General features: G+C 44.4%; 1 protein-coding gene across 1 annotated transcript in view; it reads left to right on the top strand.

Moving 5' to 3' along the window:
• Positions 1 to 15,375: 15,375 nt before the first annotated feature.
• Positions 15,376 to 20,738, top strand: part of LOC130966621 (uncharacterized) — a 57,765-nt gene continuing 52,402 nt past the window's right edge. The window contains exons 1-2 of the mRNA XM_057891439.1: positions 15,376 to 15,385; positions 15,476 to 15,572. Of these exons, the coding sequence (XP_057747422.1) occupies positions 15,376 to 15,385; positions 15,476 to 15,572 (107 nt within the window). The remainder of the gene's footprint in view (positions 15,386 to 15,475; positions 15,573 to 20,738) is intronic.

The following is a 20,738-nucleotide window of genomic DNA, read 5'->3' as shown; positions in this document are numbered from 1 at the left end:
CATAAGATCTTCAAGAGGAAGAACAAGCCGCCATCACTAAGGTGGACCCGTTCTTTAATCTCCTTGTTCTTTATTTTCCTTTTATTCGAATTTTCATGCTTATGTTTATCCATGTTTGTGTCTTTTGATCACTAGTGTCTTAGTGTCTATGCCTTAAAGTTATGAATGTCCTATGAATCTATCACCTTTCTTAAAAAAATTGTTCTTAATTGAAAAAGAGAAGAATTGCATAAATTTTGAATTTTATAACAGATTAATTATTTTGATGTGGTGGCAATACTTTTGTTTTCTGAATGTATGCTTGAATAGTGCATATGTCTTTTGAATTTTTTGTTCATGAATGTTAAAATTGTTGGCTCTTGAAAGAATGATGAAAAAGGAGACATGTTACTGAGGATCTGAAAAATCATAAAAATGATTCTTGAAGCAAGAAAAAGCAGTGAATACAAAAAAAAAGGAAAAAAAAAGGGAGAAAAAGAAAAAGAAAGAAATAAAGTTGTGATCCAAGGCAAAAAGAGTGTACTTAAGAACCCTGGACACCTCTAATTGGGGACTCTAGCAAAGCTGAGTCACAATCTGAAAAGGTTCACCCAATTATGTGTCTGTGGCATGTATGTATCCGGTGGTAATACTGGAAGACAGAGTGCTTTGGGCCACGGCCAAGACTCATAAAGTAGCTGTGTTCAAGAATCATCATACTTAACTAGGAGAATCAATAACACTATCTGGATTCTGAGTTCCTATAGAAGCCAATCATTCTGAATTTCAAAGGATAGAGTGAGATGCCAAAACAGTTCAGAGGCAAAAAGCTAAAAGTTCCGCTCATCTAATTAATGCTGATCTTCATAGATGTTTTTGAAATTCATTGCATATTCTCTTCTTTTTATCTTATTTGATTTTCAGTTGCTTGAGGACAAGCAACAATTTAAGTTTGGTGTTGTGATGAGCGGATAATTTGTACGCTTTTTGGCATTGTTTTTAGTATGTTTTTAGTAGATTTAGTTAAGTTTTTAGTATATTTTTATTAGTTTTTAGTTAAAATTCACCTTTCTGGACTTTACTATGAGTTTGTGTGTTTTTCTGTGATTTCAGGTATTTTCTGGCTGAAATTGAGGGACCTGAGCAAAAATCTGATTCAGAGACTGAAAAGGACTGCAGATGCTGTTGGATTCTGACCTCCCTGCACTTGAAGTCGATTTTCTGGAGCTACAGAAGCCAAATTGGCGCGCTCTCAACGTCGTTGGAAAATAGACATCCTGGGCTTTCCAGCAATATATGATAGTCCATACTTTGCCTAAGATTTGATGGCCCAAACCGGCGTTCTAAATCAGCTCAAGAATGCCCGGCGTTAAACGACGGAATTGGCACCAAAGTGGGAGTTAAACGCCCAAACTGGCATAAAAGCTGGCGTTTAACTCCAAGAAGAGTCTCTACACGAAAATGCTTCAATGCTCAGCCCAAGCACACACCAAGTGGGCCCAGAAGTGGATTTTTATGTCTTTTACTCATCTTTGTAATTCTTAAGCTACTAGTTCCCTATAAGTAGGACCTTTTACTATTGTATTTTTCATCTTCGGACATCTAGTTCTTAGATCAGATCTTGGTTCTTCTGGTTCCCTCTCTGGGGCCGAGGCCAATGATCACTCTTGTTCTTATGTATTTTCAACAGTGGAGTTTCTACACACCATAGATTAAGGTGTGGAGCTCTGCTGTACCTCGAGTATTAATGCAATTACTATTGTTCTTCTATTCAATTCAGCTTGTTCTTGTTCTAAGATATTCATTTGCACCCAAGAACTTGATGAATGTGATGATTATGTGATGCTCATCATCATTCTCACTTATGAACGCGTGCCTGACAACCACTCCCGTTCTACAAGCAAACAAGGCTTGAATGTTTATCTCTTGGATCCCTTAATCGGAATCTTCGTGGTATAAGCTAGAATTGATGGCGGCATTCAAGAGAATCCGGAAGGTCTAAACCTTGTCTGTGGTATTCTGAGTAGGATTCAATGATTGAATGACTGTGACGTGCTTCAAACTCGCGATTGTGGGGCGTTAGTGACAGACGCAAAAAAATCACTGGATTCTATTCCGACATGATCGAGAACCGACAGCTGGTTAGCCGTGCCGTGACAGGGTGCGTTGAACATTTCCACTGAGAGGATGGGAGGTAGCCACTGACAACGGTGAAACCCTACATACAGCTTGCCATGGAAAGGAGTAAGAAGGATTGGATGAAGACAGTAGGAAAGTAGAGAGACGGAAGGGACAAAGCATCTCCATTCGCTTATCTGAAGTTCTCACCAATGAATTGCATAAGTATCTCTATCCTTATCTTTATGTTTTATTCATACATCATCCATAACCATTTGAGTCTGCCTGACTAAGATTTACAAGGTGACCATAGCTTGCTTCATACCAACTGTTCCGAGGGTTACCTGAAACGTGTAGCTCGGTCGTCTGGCAAGACCCGAGGTGGGGGTTCCGTGGCCCGAGCTTGATGTACTGAGCGGCTGGGGGTTGTACCTGCAATGACACTCCGATGCTTAAGTTAGCATGGGTCCAAGCAGATATGTGTAGAATATAGAATGTGTGTTATACCTGGGTGCTCCAGTGTATTTATAGTAGTTGGCCGTGATCTTCCCTGGATAAGATATTCTTATCTTATCTTATCTTTTGGGAGTTTTATCCCTATCTTTGTGGAACCGCCTTTTCCCAGGCCTTTTCGGCCTTTAGGTCTTGGGCTTCGTTCCTTTTGATGGGCCTTCTTAGCTTATTTGTCCGAGGTCCGACCTCTTAGGACGAGGTCGGACCTTTCACGGATTGACCGAGTTTGGGGAGCCCGGTCAGGGTATGAACAGTGCCCCTGCCCGAGTTCGTCCTTTCTGGGAGGTCGAGCTCGGGCATAGTAGTTTTTCAAATTTCAAAAGTGGCCGTTTCCTGCATTTATTGCATTTTACCGTTTTTCCTCGATTTCCGTTCGGGCTCTGTGAGGGCTTTATTTATTTGCCCCTTTCTTCGTTTTTTCGTTTATCCTTTTTCGAGCATTGCTTCTTCTTTTCTCTTTGCTCTTCTTCCCTGAATCTCTCCGTGTGTTTCTCTGGGTTTTTCTTTGTGCCGTCGTTTCGTTCTCTTTGCTTCGGAGCTCGCCGTCTTCGTTTCTTTCTTTTCCAGGTTTGTTTCCATGCCTCTCTTTTTCTTGTGCACATATGCCTTTCTGTTTTTTGCGTGGCTTTCTGTTTCTTTATGCCTGGGTTGCCCCGAGAAGAGGCGCCGCCATTGCTTTGTTGTTTGTACATGGGGGGGGCTCTTTTTCTGGTTCTCTGGTATTTTGCTCCGGGTTTGCTGTATTTTCTTCTAAAAGATCTTTGTTTCTTTCTTTGCTGAATGGGTTTTTTGCGGTCTGCCTTTATGTGATTTTTGTTTGCTGTTGTATTCTTCATTGTAGGCAAGAATTTTATGTCTCGAAAGGTACTTCAAGCGATGTCGACCAAGATTCCAAGTGGTCTTGGTTGGGTAGATCCTGTTCCTCTAAAAGTCCCTTCTGTGGTAGATTCTGAGTATTTAGCTAGATTTCGTAGGCAATGTAGCATATGTGAAGATAGAGAGTCTGAGAGGGATTATGAACTAGTAGCCCCGGATTCCGAGGAGAGAGTTTGCTTCCCGCCTTTAGATAGTTCCGAGAAGCTCTTCTTTTACGCTTATGATTGTTTTTTCTCTAAGCTGAATGTCCGACTTCCTTTTACCGACCTGGAGTCTGAGGTTTTGTGGTCTTGTAACCTTGCCCCTACGCAGCTCCATCCGAATTCTTGGGCATTTTTAAAGCTGTTTCAACTTTTGTGTCAGTTTTTGGGCGTCCCCCTCTATTTCTCTTTTTTCCTATCTGTTTGTGTTGACGAAGCCGGGGTCGGGTGGAGGTAAGGTGTCTTGGGTCTCTTTTAGGGCTAACCAGGGAAAGAAGTTTTGTACCTTGTATGATGAGTCCTTTCATGATTTTAAGAACTATTATTTCAAGGTCCGGGCTGCTGGAGATGTCCGACCTTTCTTTCTAGATGAGAGTGGGGAGCCTTCTTTTCCTCTTTGTTGGCAGGAAAATGTAGTGTCTGCCAAGTATACTTTTGAGAGTTTAGATGAGGTGGAGCAGGCTTTTGTGGGTGTGGTGAGCGGTTTATGGGGTCGGGCACCTCACTTGGACACGAAGAAAATGTTGGGAGATCCAAGCCTTCTCCGTTCCGAGTTAGGTAGTTCCCGACCTCTCCGAGCTTCATCTTTTTAGTATTTTGGCTTTGCTTGTTTTGGTGGAATTTCTGTTGTGATAATCCCTTTCTTTTGTTTCTGCAGAGATGTCTTCTCAGGCGGATTCCATGAAGTTCCTTCGTCGGTCGAAGAAGTCTGCGGCTGCTCGGAATATCGAGGCTGAGGCTTCTGCCCGATCTTCTCCGCAGAAGACTACCGTGGGTGTTCAGACTCGGTCGAAGACCATTCCGACTCCTCAGTTCCGAGCTATAACTCAAGATCCTCCGACCTCTGGGCCCGGTCACCTTTCCCCGCCTTCGACCTCGGGTCCTCCCCCCAAGAAACAGAAGACCTCTCAGGAGCTTGCGGGTTTTAATGACAAGGATTTTGATGCCCTTGGTTGGATTGAACAGCATATTCTTCCTCAGACTTTTATTTCTACTGATGATGTGTCTATGGAGCATCATTTTCAGTATATGGCGCGGAGCTGTGTCCGGATGGCTAGTCTTCATGCCGCTATTGCCCGGGAGTTCAAGAAGTCCCCCATTGGTGCGACCAGCTCCCGACTTGAGAAGGTTCAGTCTGAGCTTGATAAGATTAGTCAACTGAAGGCTGCCAGGATTACTGAGCTGGAGGCCTCTTTGGAGAAAGAGAAAACCAAAGCTACCGCGGCTGTGGCGGCAGCGAAGACATCTGAGGAGATGGCGAAGGTGGCGACGGAGAATTATACTAAGCTGTATGCCGAGCTTGTGGAGACAAAGGAGAAGTTGCAATCTGCTCGGGATGATTTTTACGAGCTGGAAGGTCATGTGGCCAAGGGTATGGATGCCATGTTTGTGAATTTGAGGGATCAGGTCCGGGTTCTTGCTCCCGACCTGGATCTGAGTTTATTCAGTACGGATAACATTGTTGTGGAGGGAAAGATTGTTCCTGCTCCTACCGAGGATGAGGTCCCGGTGTCCGATCCCCAGGCTCCGGTGTCCGACCTCAAGGTTCCAGATGTGGACCCGACTTCACCTTTGGCAGGGGATGGATCTGGCGTGGAGGTTTTAAACCGGGATGACGGTGTTGTTGATGCAGTCCCTGTTTCCATTTTTCCTCCGCAGCCTTCTGTTGACGTGGAGTCCGGAAAGGGCCTTGATCCTCTGTAATCTTTTATTTTTGGTTCCTTGCCCGACCTGTGGGCTCTTTTGTTTTTGGATGCTTTCTGTGAACACTTTGGATGCCTTTTCTGCTATTTAGCTACTTGTAGTAACTTTTTTAGCTTATTTATGCGGTGTTTTGCGCTTTTGGCCTTTTGTTCCGCTTTTATGCTTTTTAGTTGTTTTTTGGATAACAACTTTTTAGCTAGCGCTGGAAACTTTTTGCCTTTATTCGCGTTTTGACTTTTTGTTCCGCTTTTATGCTTTTTAGTTGTTTTGGATAACAACTTTTTAGCTAGCGCTGGAAACTTTTTGCCTTTATTCGCGTTTTGACTTTTTGTTCCGCTTTTATGCTTTTTAGTTGTTTTTGGATAACAACTTTTTAGCTAGCGCTGGAAACTTTTTGCCTTTGTTCGCGTTTTGACTTTTTGTTCCGCTTTTATGCTTTTTAGTTGTTTTTGGATAACAACTTTTTAGCAAGCGTTTTCGAAACTTCCTTTGATTTCGTTCTTTCGCTTGAACTTTTTAGTTGTTTTTGTAAAGCAACTTTTAGTAAGCGTTTTTCGAAATCTTGGTTCTCGCTGTTTCAAGGCTTCTTTCTTGGATCCGAGTTTTTCTCGGACCTCGGGCGCTTGAGTACCTCCTCTTTGTCGGGTCCGACTTTGTCGTTTGGTCGGCCCTTTTTAAGTTATTTTTGTAATCTCTTTTTGGCTTTTTGAGCCTTTTCAGAGTTACTTTATAACTTCTCACATTAATTTGAACCTCGTCGCTTTATCTTTGCCGACCTTGTGTGGCCTTTTGGCAAATGATTTTTTGCGTTTTGTCGAGCATAAATTAATGCGCCTTGGCGGGGTACTTTCTAGGATTTGTTTCATCATGAGGAAAATATAGAAAAAATTTGATTAGTATTAAAAAAGAAAGAATATTTACAGAGTGTTTACCCTTGACTAGGTCGGGTGTCTTACTTAACCGGGTGTCTCATTAAAAAACCCTTGTAGGGAAAAAGAGTACACCTCGGGTTAAGTTTTTCTAGCTGTAGTACCGTCTTAGATTACAGGCGTGCCAGGCCCTGGGCAGCTCATTGCCTTCTAGGTCGGATACTTTGTAATAGCCTGTTCCTAAGACTTCTGTTACCTTGTAGGGCCCTTTCCAATTTGCGGCTAGCTTTCCTTCTCCCGACTTTTGTGTTCCAATGTCATTTCGGATTAGAATTAGGTCGTGGATGGAGAAGCTTCGCTTTATTACTTTTTGATTGTATCTGAGGGCCGTTCGCCGTTTTAAGGCTTCTTCTCGAATCCGAGCTCTTTCTCGGACCTCGGGGAGGAGGTCGAGTTCTTCCCTTTGTGCCTGCGGGTTATCTTTTTCGTTGTAGAAGATGGTTCTAGGTGACCCTTCCTCTATTTCAATAGGAATCATTTCCTCCATCCCATAAGCTAGTCGGAATGGTGATTCTCCCGTTGTAGAGTGTGGGGTTGTCCGATATGCCCATAGCACCTGGGGGAGCTCTTCGGCCCATGCTCCTTTGGCCTCTTGGAGTCTTCGTTTTAACCCGGCCAAGATGACTTTATTTGCAGCTTCTGCTTGCCCATTGGCTTGTGGGTGTTCGACTGATGTGAATTGCTGTTTGATTTTTAGATCGGCCACCAATTTCTGGAAACTTGTGTCCGTGAATTGTGTTCCATTGTCTGTTGTGATGGAGTAGTGGACTCCGAACCTTGTGACAATGTTTTTGTATAGGAATTTGCGGCTTTTCTGAGCCGTAATGGTGGCTAAGGGTTCAGCTTCGATCCACTTTGTGAAGTAGTCGACCCCTACTATGAGGTATTTGACTTGCCCCGGTCCTTGTGGGAACGGGCCGAGTAGGTCGAGTCCCCATTTTGCGAAGGGCCATGGTGCAGTGATGCTGATAAGGTCTTCGGGTGGCGCCTTGTGAAAATTGGCGTGTTTTTGGCAGGGGGCATATTTTCACAAACTCTGTTGCGTCTCTTTGTAAGGTCGGCCAGTAGAACCCGGCCCTGACTACTTTTTTGGATAGTGCCCGGGCTCCGAGATGGTTCCCACACATGCCTTCGTGGACTTCTTCGAGGACGCCTTTTGTTTCTGAGGTCGGAACGCACCTAAGGAGGGGGTTTGAGAATCCTCTCTTGTATAATACGTCGTGAATTAGTGTATAATTCTGGGCGTCCCTTGTGAGCCTCTTAGCTTCTTTTCTTTCGGCGGGGAGAGTTCCCGACTTCAGGTAGTTGAGTATGGGGGTCATCCATCCTTGCTTTGGCTGGATATATTTAGTGCTTCTTCCTCCCTTAGCACGGAGGGCGATTGTAAGGTTTCCTGGAGGAGACTTCTGTTGTTGCCTCCGGGCTTGGTGCTGGCGAGCTTTGAGAGGGCATCTGCCCGGGCGTTTTGTTCCCGGGGTATGTGCTGGATCTGTATTTCTGGAAAGTGGCGTAATTGTGCCTGTGTTTGGTCCAGGTATTTCTTCATAGTTGGGTCTTTGGCCTGGTAGTTTCCATTTACTTGTGATGTGACGACCTGGGAGTCACTGAAGATTGTGATTCTCTGGGCTCCGACCTCTTCGGCTAGCTTTAGACCTGCTAGTAGGGCCTCGTATTCGGCCTGGTTGTTCGAAGCCTGGAACTCGAATTTTAGGGATAGTTCTATCCGCGTTCCTTGGTCGCTTTCAAGTATAACCCCGGCTCCGCTTCCTGTTTTGTTTGAGGACCCGTCGACATACAGGTTCCATGAGAGTGGGGTTCCAGGGGTCTCAGTGTATTCTGCGATGAAGTCGGCTAGATACTGGGATTTTATGGCAGTCCGGGCTTCATAGTGGAGGTCGAACTCGGACAGTTCCACCGCCCATTGTAGTATCCGTCCTGCCAGGTCTATTTTTTGCAGGATGTGTCTCATGGGTTGGTTTGTCCGGACTTTGATGGTGTGGGCTTGAAAGTAGGGACGGAGCCTCCGAGCTATGAACACTAGGGCGTAGGCGAATCTTTCTATCTTTTGATAGTTTAATTCGGCCCCTTGTAGTGCTTTGCTTACAAAGTATATGGGGTGTTGTCCTTGGTCATTTTCTCGTATTAACGCTGAAGCGACTGCTCGATTTCCAACCGAGAGGTATAGTACGAGTTCTTCCCCTTTTAGAGGTCGGGTTAGGACTGGTGGCTGCCCGAGGAATTCCTTGAATTCTTGAAAGGCTTTTTCGCACTCCGGGGTCCACGAGAAGGGTTTCCCTTTCTTTAGGAGTGAGTAGAGAGGTAGTGATTTTATTGCTGATCCTGCCAAGAATCTTGATAGGGCGGCCAGTCTTCCGTTCAGTTGTTGTACTTCTTTGACACACGTCGGGCTTTTCATATTGAGTATTGCTTGGCATTTGTCCGGGTTTGCTTCGATGCCCCTTTGAGTCAGCATGAAGCCTAGGAACTTTCCGGCTTCTGCGGCGAAGGTGCACTTCGTCGGGTTAAGTCTCATGTTGTGTTGTTTGAGGGTGCCGAAGACACTGGTGAGGTCGGTCAGCAAGTCTCTGTCTTCTTGTGTTTTTACCAGCATGTCGTCGACGTACACCTCCAGCTGTAGTCCGATGTGCTCTGAGAACACTTTGTTCATTAGCCTCTGGTAGGTTGCCCCTGCGTTCTTCAGCCCGAAGGGCATTACTACGTAGCAGTAGTTTGCCCTTGGGGTTATGAACGAGGTCTTTTCTTGGTCAGGTCCATACATCGGGATTTGGTTGTATCCCGAGTATGCGTCCATGAAGGAGAGATATCTATAGCCTGAGGCTGCGTCTACTAAGGCGTCGATGTTTGGTAGCGGATATGGATCTTTGGGGCAGGCTTTGTTGAGATCTGTGTAGTCGACGCACATCCTCCATTTTCCATTGGGCTTTTTTACCAGGACCACGTTTGCGAGCCATAGGGGGTATTTTACTTCCCTAATGAACCCTGCGTCTAGTAGTGCTTGTATTTGTTCTTCTATTGCCTGCATGCGTTCGGGCCCGAGCTTCCTGCGTCTTTGTTGGACAGGTCGGGATCCCGGGTATACTGATAGCTTATGGCACATCAGGTCGGGGCTTATGCCTGGCATGTCGGAGGCTTTCCAGGCGAAGAGGTCGGAATTCTCCCTTAAGAGGTTTATGAGTTCCTCTTTTAGGCCTGCCTCGAGGTTTGCCCCTATGTTTGTTATTTTTCAGGTGTGCTCCCAATCTGGACTTTTTCGGTTTCTCCCTCTGGTTGTGGCCGAAGATCTTCTCGGGCTTGAACTCGTCCGAGTTCTATCGTGTTGATCTCTTTCCCTTTTAGGCTTAGGCTTTCGTTGTAGCATTGCCGTGCTAGTTTTTGGTCGCCCTTTAGGGTAGCGATTCCTTTTGTGGTAGGGAACTTCATACAGAGGTGTGGGGTCGAGACTATAGCTGCCAGTCTGTTCAAGGTTGGTCGTCCGATGAGGGCATTGTATGCTGAAGTGACGTCGACTACGATGTAGTCGATGCTTAACGTTTTAGATTGCTCGCCTCTTCCAAAGGTAGTGTGTAGCGAGATGTATCCTAAGGGATGGATCGGGGTGTCCCCTAGCCCAAATAGGTCGGTGGGATAGGCTTTTAGCTCTTTTTCTTCAAGTCCGAGCTTGTCGAAGGCCGTTTTGAACAGGATATCTGCTGAGCTTCCCTGGTCAATCAGGGTTCGATGTAAGTTGGCGTTTGCTAGAATAATGGTGATCACCATTGGATCGTCGTGCCCGGGTATTATCCCTTGAGCATCTTCTCGGGTAAATGAGATAGTGGGTAACTCGGGCAGGGGACTGTCTTCTCGGACATGATAGACTTCTTTGAGGTGTCTTTTTCGCGAGGATCTGGACGTTCCTCCGCCTGCAAAACCTCCGTTTATCATGTGTACGTGCCTTTCAGGGGTTCGCGGGGTTCGTTCGGTCCGATCTTCGTTATCTCCCCTCCTTCTCTTCTTGGTCTCTTCTCCTTTTTCTGCTATGTACCTGTCGAGTTTTCCTTCTCTGGCTAGCTTTTCTATAACATTCTTTAGGTCGTGGCAGTCGTTGGTAGGATGACCATAGAGCTTGTGATATTCACAGTATTCGGACCGATCTCTCCCCGCTCTCTTGTGTTTTAGAGGTCGGGGCGGTGGGATCTTTTCGGTGTGGCATACTTCTCTGTAGACGTCTACCAGGGAGACTCGGAGGGGGGTGTAGTTGTGGTACTTCCGCGGCTTGTCCGAGTTGGGTTCTTCTTTCTTCTTCTGTTCCCGATCTAGATCTCGGAGTGGGTAGGTTGATTCCCTCCTAGGAGGGTCTCTAAGCTGGGAGGTTTCCTCCATGTTGATGTATTTTTCTGCCCGCTCCTGCACCTCGTATAGGGAGGTCGGGTATCGTTTGGATAGGGATTGGCTAAACGGTCCCTCTTTTAGGCCATTTGCCAGTCCCATGATGGCTGCTTCGGTGGGCAGGTGTTGTATGTCCAGGCAGGCTTTGTTGAATCGCTCCATGTATTCTCGGAGAGTTTCCTGGTTACCCTGTTTGATCCCGAGTAGACTGGGGGCATGTTTTGCCTTGTCCTTTTGAATAGAGAACCTTGTTAGGAATTTTTTGGTTAGGTCCTCGAAGCTGGAGATTGATCCTGGCGGCAGGTTGTCGAACCACTTCATGGCCGACTTGGTGAGAGTGGTAGGGAAGGCTTTGCATCGAATTGTGTCGGAGGCGTCGACTAGGTACATTCTACTTCTGAAGTTGCTGAGGTGGTGACTTGGATCGGTGGTGCCGTCGTAGAGATCCATATCGGGTGGTTTGAAGTTTCGTGGTACCTTCTCCTTCATGATCTCTTGCGTGAAGGGATCATGATTGCTTTCGGGGGTGGTGCCGCGTTCCGTCCGGTCCTTCAGGTTGGCCTCTATTTTCCGCAGTTTTTCTTCTAATTCTCTGCGCTTGCGAGCTTCCCTTCTCAGATCTTGTTCAGTTTCTTTCTGCTTCTTTATGTCCTCTTCGAGTTGTTTCAGCCGGTTTTGCTGTGCTCGCACTGCTTCTAGAATTTCCGAGCTCTTTTCTTTTTCGGGATTTTGTGGGTCTTTGTTTGGGAGTGATGTCTTTGGGCGATTCTGTTTGTTTCCTCCTGGAGTGCGCGGTGATAGAGGGCTGTCCGGTCGTTCTCCGGTGTCAACTTCCTCCTCTCGTTCTGATGTAGCGTGGTTATTGTTGGGAGGGTCGTCCGCCATGGTAAAGGAATGACTTCCAGGTCCCCGGCAACGGCGCCAATGTTCCGAGGGTTACCTGAAACGTGTAGCTCGGTCGTCTGGCAAGACCCGAGGTGGGGGTTCCGTGGCCCGAGCTTGATGTACTGAGCGGCTGGGGGTTGTACCTGCAATGACACTCCGATGCTTAAGTTAGCATGGGTCCAAGCAGATATGTGTAGAATATAGAATGTGTGTTATACCTGGGTGCTCCAGTGTATTTATAGTAGTTGGCCGTGATCTTCCCTGGATAAGATATTCTTATCTTATCTTATCTTTTGGAAGTTTTATCCCTATCTTTGTGGAACCGCCTTTTCCCAGGCCTTTTCGGCCTTTAGGTCTTGGGCTTCGTTCCTTTTGATGGGCCTTCTTAGCTTATTTGTCCGAGGTCCGACCTCTTAGGACGAGGTCGGACCTTTCACGGATTGACCGAGTTTGGGGAGCCCGGTCAGGGTATGAACACCAACAATCTCCGTGGGATTGACCCTTACTCGCATAAGGTTTATTACTTGGACGACCCAGTGCACTTGCTGGTTAGTTGTGCGAAGTTGTGTTTATACCATGGTATTGAGCACCAAGTCTTTGGGGCCATTACTAGGGATTAATTGAGCTGTGAAAAGTAGTGATCACAATTTCGTGCACCAAGTTTTTGGCGCCATTGCCGGGGATTGTTCGAGTTTTCGGCAAGCTTTTGGTCCGGTAACATCAGTGCCAAATTTTCGATCCAGCAACAACACCAAGTTTTTGGCGCCGTTGCCGGGGATTGTTTCGAGTATGGACAACTGACGGTTCATCTTGTTGCTTAGATTAGGTATTTTTTTTTCAGAATTTCTTTAAGAATGAATTCTAGAGTTTCATGATGATCTGTTGAAATCTGGCTGGCTGTGAAGCCATGTCTAATCTTATTGGACCGAGGTTTCAACTTATCATCACAAAAGCTTGTTGATTTCTATCAATCTTGCTGTTGAAGCAATGATCTGCTGAGGCTTGGCTGGCCATTGGCCATGTCTAGTGTTTTGGACCGGAGCTTTCTTTGAAAGCTTGGCTGGCTGTGAAGCCATGTCTAATTCCTGGACCGGAGTCTTAGACTAGCATTGCAATGATTCCTGGAATTCTCATTAAGAATTCTGAAACCTTTATTTTCTTTTTTTATATAATTTTCGAAAAAGCACAAAAAAATTACAAAATCATAAAAACCAAAAAAATATTTTATGTTTCTTGTTTAAGTCTAGTGTCTTATTTTAAGTTTGGTGTCTTGCATGCATTGTTTATTTGATCTTGGTTCTATTTTCAAGACAATAATAAAGAGAACTGAAGATTCAGTACATGCAGCAGAGGAATTATACAGAAAAAGCTGGGCGTTCAAAACGCCCAGTGAAGAAGGAAAACTGGCGTTTAAACGCCAGCCAGGATACCTGGTTGGGTGTTTAACGCCCAAAAGGGTAGCATTTTGGGCGTTAAACGCCAGAATGTGCACCATTCTGGGCGTTTAACGCCAGGATGGCATAAGAGGGAAGATTTTGTTTTTAATGCAAATTTTTTTCAGGTTTTCAAAATTTTTTCAAAATCAAATCTTTTTCAAATCATATATTTTCAATCAAATCTTTTTCAAAATCAATTTCTTTCCTTTTTCAAAGATACTTGCTAACAATTAATGATTTGATTCAACATTTCAAGTATGTTGCCTTTTCTGTTGAGAAAGGTTTAATGTTTGAATCATATCTTTTCTTGTTAGGCAAGTCATTAATTTTTAAAATCAAATCTTTTTAAATTGTTTTCAAATCAAATCTTTTCAATCATATCTTCTTAATCACATCTTTTTCAAAAATAGTTTTCAATCATATCTTTTTTATTTCCAATTTCAAAATCTTTTTCAAAAATCACTTGATTTCTTTTCCACACTTAATTTTCGAAAATCTCTTCCTCTCTTCTCACATCCTTCTATTTATGGAGTACCACTCCTCCTCAATGCACAATTCGAACTCTATCTCACTAAGTTCGAATTCTTCTACTTCTTCCTTCTATTTTTCTTTTCCTCTGACACCTCAAGGAATCTCTATACTGTGACATAGAGGATTCCATATTTTCTTGTTCTCTTCTCTTTCATATGAGCAGGAGCAAAGACAAAGGCATTCTTGTTGAAGCTGACCCTGAACCTGAAAGGACCTTGAAGCGAAAGCTAAGAGAAGTTAAAGCACAATTCTCTATAGAGGACCTAACAGAAATCTTCAAACAAGAAGAACCTATGGCAGCCGAAAATAACAACAATGCCAACAATGCAAGGAAGGTGCTGGGTGACTTTACTGCACCTACTCCCGACTTCTATGGGAGAAGCATCTCTATCCCTGCCATTGGAGCAAACAACTTTGAGCTTAAGCCTCAATTAGTTTCTCTAATGCAACAGAATTGCAAGTTCCATGGACTTCCATTGGAAGATCCTCATCAGTTTTTAGCTGAATTCTTGCAAATCTGTGACACTGTCAAGACCAATGGGGTTAACCCTGAGGTCTACAGACTTATGCTATTCCCTTTTGCTGTAAGAGACAGAGCTAGGATATGGTTGGATTCAAAGCATATGCAATCAAAGCACTCCCATTGTTGAATGTGGAGAAGCAATCAAAGAGCTTAGTGAGGGAGTGAATTCAAAGCTCCAAGGTGAAAGGGAGGAGTTGAAGCAAGGTTTGCATAAAGAGGAGGAAGTCGAGGTTATCAATATTAAGGAAGTGGATAACAAGTTGGGAAAAATTGATCAAGAAGTGGATTCCATCGTTATCGATTTGTTGTCCACCTTGACCAATCCCCTTCATATCAATGTTGAGAAGGGTATGCAACATCCGAAGCAATTCATGGTTGAAGATTTTGGGAGGATCGACCAAGAGAGGGAATTAATCATTGATAACTTCCTCTCTACAATTGAATCTTTTTCCATGGAGGTTGATGTGGAGACTAAAGAAGAGGTGAAGGTTGTAAAGGAAGAGCACAAGGGAACGGATCTCGCATTGGCTAAGTGTGGGGAGGTAACCCTTCCTAAGTCGCCATCGCTCATTACAACACTCAAGAGAGTTGTACCCATGCCAAGGACCCGAGAGTTGCACCAACTCTGGGCTAGTTTTGTGCCCCTGGCCCAGATCTCACCCACGCAGACGCGTACATCGCGCGTCCGTGCCCACCCGCATACCCACACCTACGCGTAGGCGCGCTTGGCGCTTCCGCGTCCACTCGACATTCCGCTCACCCACGGTACGTGCACTCGTGGATTCAAAAATCCACTTACTCCAGGGATGCGAGACCTAGCACAGCCGCGTCCCCTACTTTCCCCAACCAATTCCCTTTCTCAACGTTCCGTCTTCCCCTCCCTTCATAACCACCACCTTCAAACTCTCAACCACCCATCTCTGCTACCGTCCGGCAACTCTCGCAGTGCCGCCGTCCCTTCTCCTTCTCTCTCTCTCTCCTCTTCCCTCTTCTTCCTTTTCCTTCTTCGCCACCCCTCTCTCACTGCTCTTCCTCTGTTCGCCGCCGCGGCCACCTCCATTATCGCCGGAGAACCAACAACCACCATCAAACCTCTTCTTCTCCCACCACCGATTCTGGGCAGCGCCGCGCCACTGTTTCCCCTTCTGATTCCCTAGTCTCGCTTTCTTCTGTTCTGCTTACTTCCTAGGTTCCCCTGCCATACCCCTGTTTTTGCTTTTCCTTCAAGTAATTCAGTCTATTAATTTTTAGTTAGTTAGTTGATTAATTATGCATAGTAGGCTAGATAGAAATAAATGCGGTTAGGTAGTTAGGATGTGGTTAGAAGATTCTAGGCCTGATAAGTGCTCTGTTCCTGTTTACTACTTAATTGTTGCATGCTTGGTTGAATGGTAGTTGATGCTGTTGTTTTTGGATTCTTGATTAAGCTTCTGGTTCTCATGTGCTGCCTTGCTGAGTTTCATTATATGACTATATTGATGCTGCGTTCCAAGTATTCATAGAGAGTCTCAGATTCATCCTGAACGATCATGGACATGTCTTTCTCAGTTTATCGGTAACCTCAGCTGGAAAGAATTTCTCCAAAAATTCTCTTCTAAGTGTATCCCAGTTGGAAACAGTTGTTCCAGGTTGAGTGTAGTACCACTCTCTTGCCTTTCCCTCAAGAGAGAATGGGAAGGCTTTTAACAAAATGGAAGTTTCATCAGTGCCATCACGCTTAACAGTAGAACAAGTAGTCTGAAAATCCCTAAGGTGCTTGATAGGCTCTTGAGCAGGTAAGCCATGAAACTTCGACATCAGGTTGAGTAGTGAAGACTTTATTTCGAAATCCACAGCCACTGTGGTGGACGAAATTGTGATCCATATTCTTTTGCATTTGTATGAAATCATTATTATGGCACTGGTTGAATTCACAACTCCGTTCAACTAACCAGCAAGTGTACTGGGTCGTCCAAGTAATAAACCTTACGCGAGTAAGGGTCGATCCCACAGAGATTGTTGGTATGAAGCAAGCTATGGTCACCTTGTAAATCTCAGTTAGACAGATTAAATTTGTTTATAGTTTCGAAAATAGAAATAAGAAAGTAGAAATAATAAAAGGGATAGAATACTTATGCAGATTCATTGGTGGGAATTTCAGATAAGCGAATGGAGATACTGTATGGCTCAAGAACGCCTACTTTCTTGTTGCTTCAACTTAATCCTTCTTACTCCTTTCCATGGCAAGCTGTGTATAGGGGTTCACCTTTCGACGATGGCTACTTTGTATCCTCTCTGGAAAATGGTCCTCTGTGGCTGTCACTCGCATGGCTAATCGTCTGGAGGCATCACACTGGCCGAAGGCTACATCCCATCCTCACAGTGAAAACTACGCTCACGCGCTCTGTCACAGCACGGCTAATCACTGGTTGGTTCCCGCTCCTACTGGAATAGAATCCCTTGATTCTTTTGCGTCTGTCACTAACGCCCAGCACTTGCAAGTTTGAAGCACGTCACAGTCATTCATTACCGGAATCCTACTCGGAATACCACAGACAAGGTGAGACTTTCCGGATTCCTAGGATCCTACTCGGAATACCACAGACAAGGTGAGACTTTCCGGATCCTCATGAATGCCGCCATCTATCTAGCTTATACCACGAAGATTCTGTTGGGAAATCTAAGAGATATGCGCCCGGCCTAAGGTAGAACGGAAGTGATTGTCAGTCACGCGCGTTCATAAGTGAGAATGATGATGAGTGTCACGGATCATCACATTCATCAAAGTTAAGTGCAACGTATATCTTGGAATAAGAACAAGTTGAATTGAATGGAAGAAAATAGAATTGCATTAATACTTGAGGTACAGCAGAGCTCCACACCCTTAATCTATGGTGTGCAGAAACTCCACCGTTGAAAATACATAAGTAAAAGGTTCAGGCATGGCCGAATGGCCAGCCCCCCAAAGTGATCAAAAGATCGAATGGTCAAGAGATGTCAAATACATTAGTTAAATGTTCTATTTATAATCAACTAGCTCCTAGGGTTTACATGAGTAAGTAATTGATGCATAAATCCACTTTCGGGGCCCACTTGGTGTATGTTTGGGCTGAGCTTGATCAATCCACGAGCTGAGGCTTCTCTTGGAGTTGAACTCCGAGTTATGACGTGTTTTGGGCGTTCAACTCCGGATCATGACGTTTTTCTGGCGTTTAACTCCAGACAGCAGCATGTACTTGGCGTTCAACGCCAAGTTACGTCGTCAATTTCCGAATAAAGTATGGACTATTATATATTGCTGGAAAGCCCTGGATGTCTACTTTCCAACTCCGTTAAGAGCACGCCAATTGGAGTTCTGTAGCTCCAGAAAATCCATTTTGAGTGCAGAGAGGTCAGATTCCAACAGCATCAGCAGTCCTTTTGTCAGCCTTTTTCAGAGTTTTGCTCAAGTCCCTCAATTTCAGCCAGAAATTACCTGAAATCACAGAAAAACATACAAACTCATAGTAAAGTCCAGAAATGTGAATTTAACATAAAAACTAATGAAAACATCCCTAAAAGTAGCTTGAACTTACTAAAAACTACTTAAAAACAATGCCAAAAAGCGTATAAATTATCCGCTCATCACAACACCAAACTTAAATTGTTGCTTGTCCCCAAGCAACTGAAAATTAATTAGGATAAAAAGAAGAGAATATACTATAAATTCCAGAATATCAATGAATATTAATTCTAATTAGATGAGCGGGACTTGTAGCTTTTTGCTTCTGAATAGTTTTGGCATCTCACTTTTTCCTTTGAAGTTTTGAATGATTGGCTTCTCTAGGAACTTAGAATTTCGGTTAGTGTTATTGACTTTCCTAGTTAAGCATGTTGATTCTTGAACACAGCTACTTATGAGTCTTGACCGTGGCCCTAAGCACTTTGTTTTCTAGTATTACCACCGGATACATAAATGCCACAGACACATAACTGGGTGAACCTTTTCAGATTGTGACTCAGCTTTGCTAGAGTCCCCAGTTAGAGGTGTCCAGAGCTCTTAAGCACACTCTTTTTGCTTTGGATCACGACTTTAACCACTCAATCTCAAGCTTTTCACTTGGACCTTCATGACACAAGCACATGGTTAGGGACAGCTTGATTTAGCCGCTTAGGCCTGGATTTAATTTCCTTGGGCCCTCCTATCCATTGATGCTCAAAGCCTTGGATCCTTTTTACCCTTGCCTTTTGGTTTTAAGGGCTATTGGCTTTTTCTACTGCTCCTTCTTTTTTTTTTCTTTCTATTTTTTTTTGCCACTTTTTTCTTTTTTTTTTTCCCGTAAGCTTCTTCTTTTTCACTGCTTTTTCTTGCTTCAAGAATCAATTTCATGATTTTTCAGATCATCAATAACATTTCTCTTTGTTCATCATTCTTTCAAGAGCCAACAATTTTAACATTCATAAACAACAAGATCAAAAGATATATGCACTGTTCAAGCATTCATTCAGAAACAAGAAGTGTTGTCACCACATCAATATAATTAAATTAGATTCAAGGATAAATTCGAAATTCATGTACTTCTTGTTCTTTTGAATTAAAACATTTTTTCATTTAAGAGAGGTGAAGGATTCATGGAATTATTCATAGCTTTAAGGCATAGTTACTACATACTAATGATCATGAAGTAAAGACACAAAACATAGATAAACACAACATTAAAAACCAAAAAGCAGAAAGAAATAAGAACAAGGAATGAGTCCACCTTAGTGGCGTCTTCTTCTTGAAGGACCAATGATGTTCTTAAGCTCTTCTATATCCCTTCCTTGCCTTTGTTGCTCCTCCCTCATTGCTCTTTGATCTTCTCTTATTTCTTGAAGAATGATGGAGTGCTCATGATGTTCCACCCTTAATTGTTCCACATTGTGGCTCAAATCTTCTAAGGAGGTGTTGAGTTGCTCCCAATAGTTGTTGGGAGGAAAGTGCATCCCTTGAGGCATCTCAGGGATTTCTTGATGATGAGCTTCCTCATGCATCTCTTGAGAGCCGTGAAGGGCTTCTCTTGCTTGCTCCATCATCTTCTTGGTGATGGGCTTATCCTCTTCAATGAGGATGTCTCCTTCTATGATGACTCTAGCTGAGTAACATAGATGGGAAATAAGGTGAGGAAAAGCTAGCCGTGCCATGGGTGAAGGCTTGTCGGCTATTTTGTAGATTTCATTGGAGATGACCTCATGAACTTCTACTTCCTCTCCAATCATGATGCCATGAATCATGATGGCCCGATCCACAGTAACTTCAGATCGGTTGCTAGTAGGAATGATGGAGCGTTGAATGAACTCCAACCATCCTCTAGCCACAGGCTTGAGGTCCAGTCTTCTTAGTTGGACTGGCTTGCCTTTGGAGTCTCTCTTCCATTGAGCTCCTTCCACACAAATGTCCATAAGGACTTGGTCCAGCCTTTGATCAAAGTTGACCCTTCTAGTGTAGGGGCGTTCATCACCTTGCATCATGGGCAAGTGGAATGCCAACCTTACATTTTCCGGACTGAAATCCAAGTATTTCCCCCGAACCATTGTGAGATAATTCTTTGGACTCGGGTTCATACCTTGGTCATGGTTCCTAGTGATCCATGCATTGGCATAGAACTCTTGAACCATTAAGATTCTGACTTGTTGCATGGGGTTGGTTAAGACTTCCCAACCTCTTCTTCGGACTTCATGTCGGATCTCCGGATACTTATTTTTCTTGAGCTTGAAAGGGACCTCAGGGATCACCTTCTTCTTTGCCACAACATCATAGAAGTGGTCTTGATGGCTCTTGGAGATGAATCTTTTCATCTCCCATGACTCGGAGGTGGAAGCTTTTGTCTTCCCTTTTCCTTTCCTAGAGGATACTCCGGCCTTAGGTGCCATTGATGGTAATGGAAAAACAAAAAGCTTATGCTTTTACCACACCAAACTTAAAATATTGCTCGTCCTCGAGCAAGAGAAAAAAGAAGAGAAGAAGAAGAAGAAGAAAATATGGTGGAGAAGGGGGAGTGATGGTTCGGCCAAGGGTGAGAAGAAGGGGTTGTGTTGTGTGAAAATGAAGTAGAATGGAAGGGTATTTATAGGGAGAGGGGGTAGTGTGTATTCGGCCATTTAGGGTGGGAATGGGTGGGAAATTGGTTTTGAATTTTTGAAGGTAGGTGGGGTTTATGGGGAAGAGTGGATGGATGTGAGTGGTGAATGGGGTAATTGGGAAGAGGAATTGAGGTGATTGGTGAAAGTTGTTGGGAAGTGTGACATGGGGAATAGGAGAGTGTGATTAGGATTAAAAGGTAGGGTGGGAATATGTTAGGTGGGGATCCTGTGGGGTCCACAGATCCTGAGGTGATCCTGTGGGGTCCACAGGTCCTGAGGTGTCAAGGAATTCCATCCTTGCACCAAATAGGCATGTAAAATGCCTTGGTGCACCATTCTGGCGTTTAGACGCCCATTGGTGCACATTCTGGGCGTTCAACGCCCATGTAAAGCATGTTTCTGGCGTTAAACGCCAGTTTCATGCTTGTTACTGGCGTTCAGCGCCAGTTTTTCTTCTCTGGGCACATTCCTGGCGTTCAGCGCCAGAAGGTTGCTTGTTTCTGGCGTTCAGCGCCAGAATGGTGCTCTGTTCTGGCGTTGAACGCCGGCCAGATGCACCTTACTGGCGTTGAACGCC

This window comes from Arachis stenosperma, chromosome 3 (assembly GCF_014773155.1).
Source record: "Arachis stenosperma cultivar V10309 chromosome 3, arast.V10309.gnm1.PFL2, whole genome shotgun sequence".
Lineage (NCBI taxonomy): Eukaryota > Viridiplantae > Streptophyta > Magnoliopsida > Fabales > Fabaceae > Arachis > Arachis stenosperma.
This window is presented reverse-complemented; position numbering and strand designations above follow the sequence as displayed.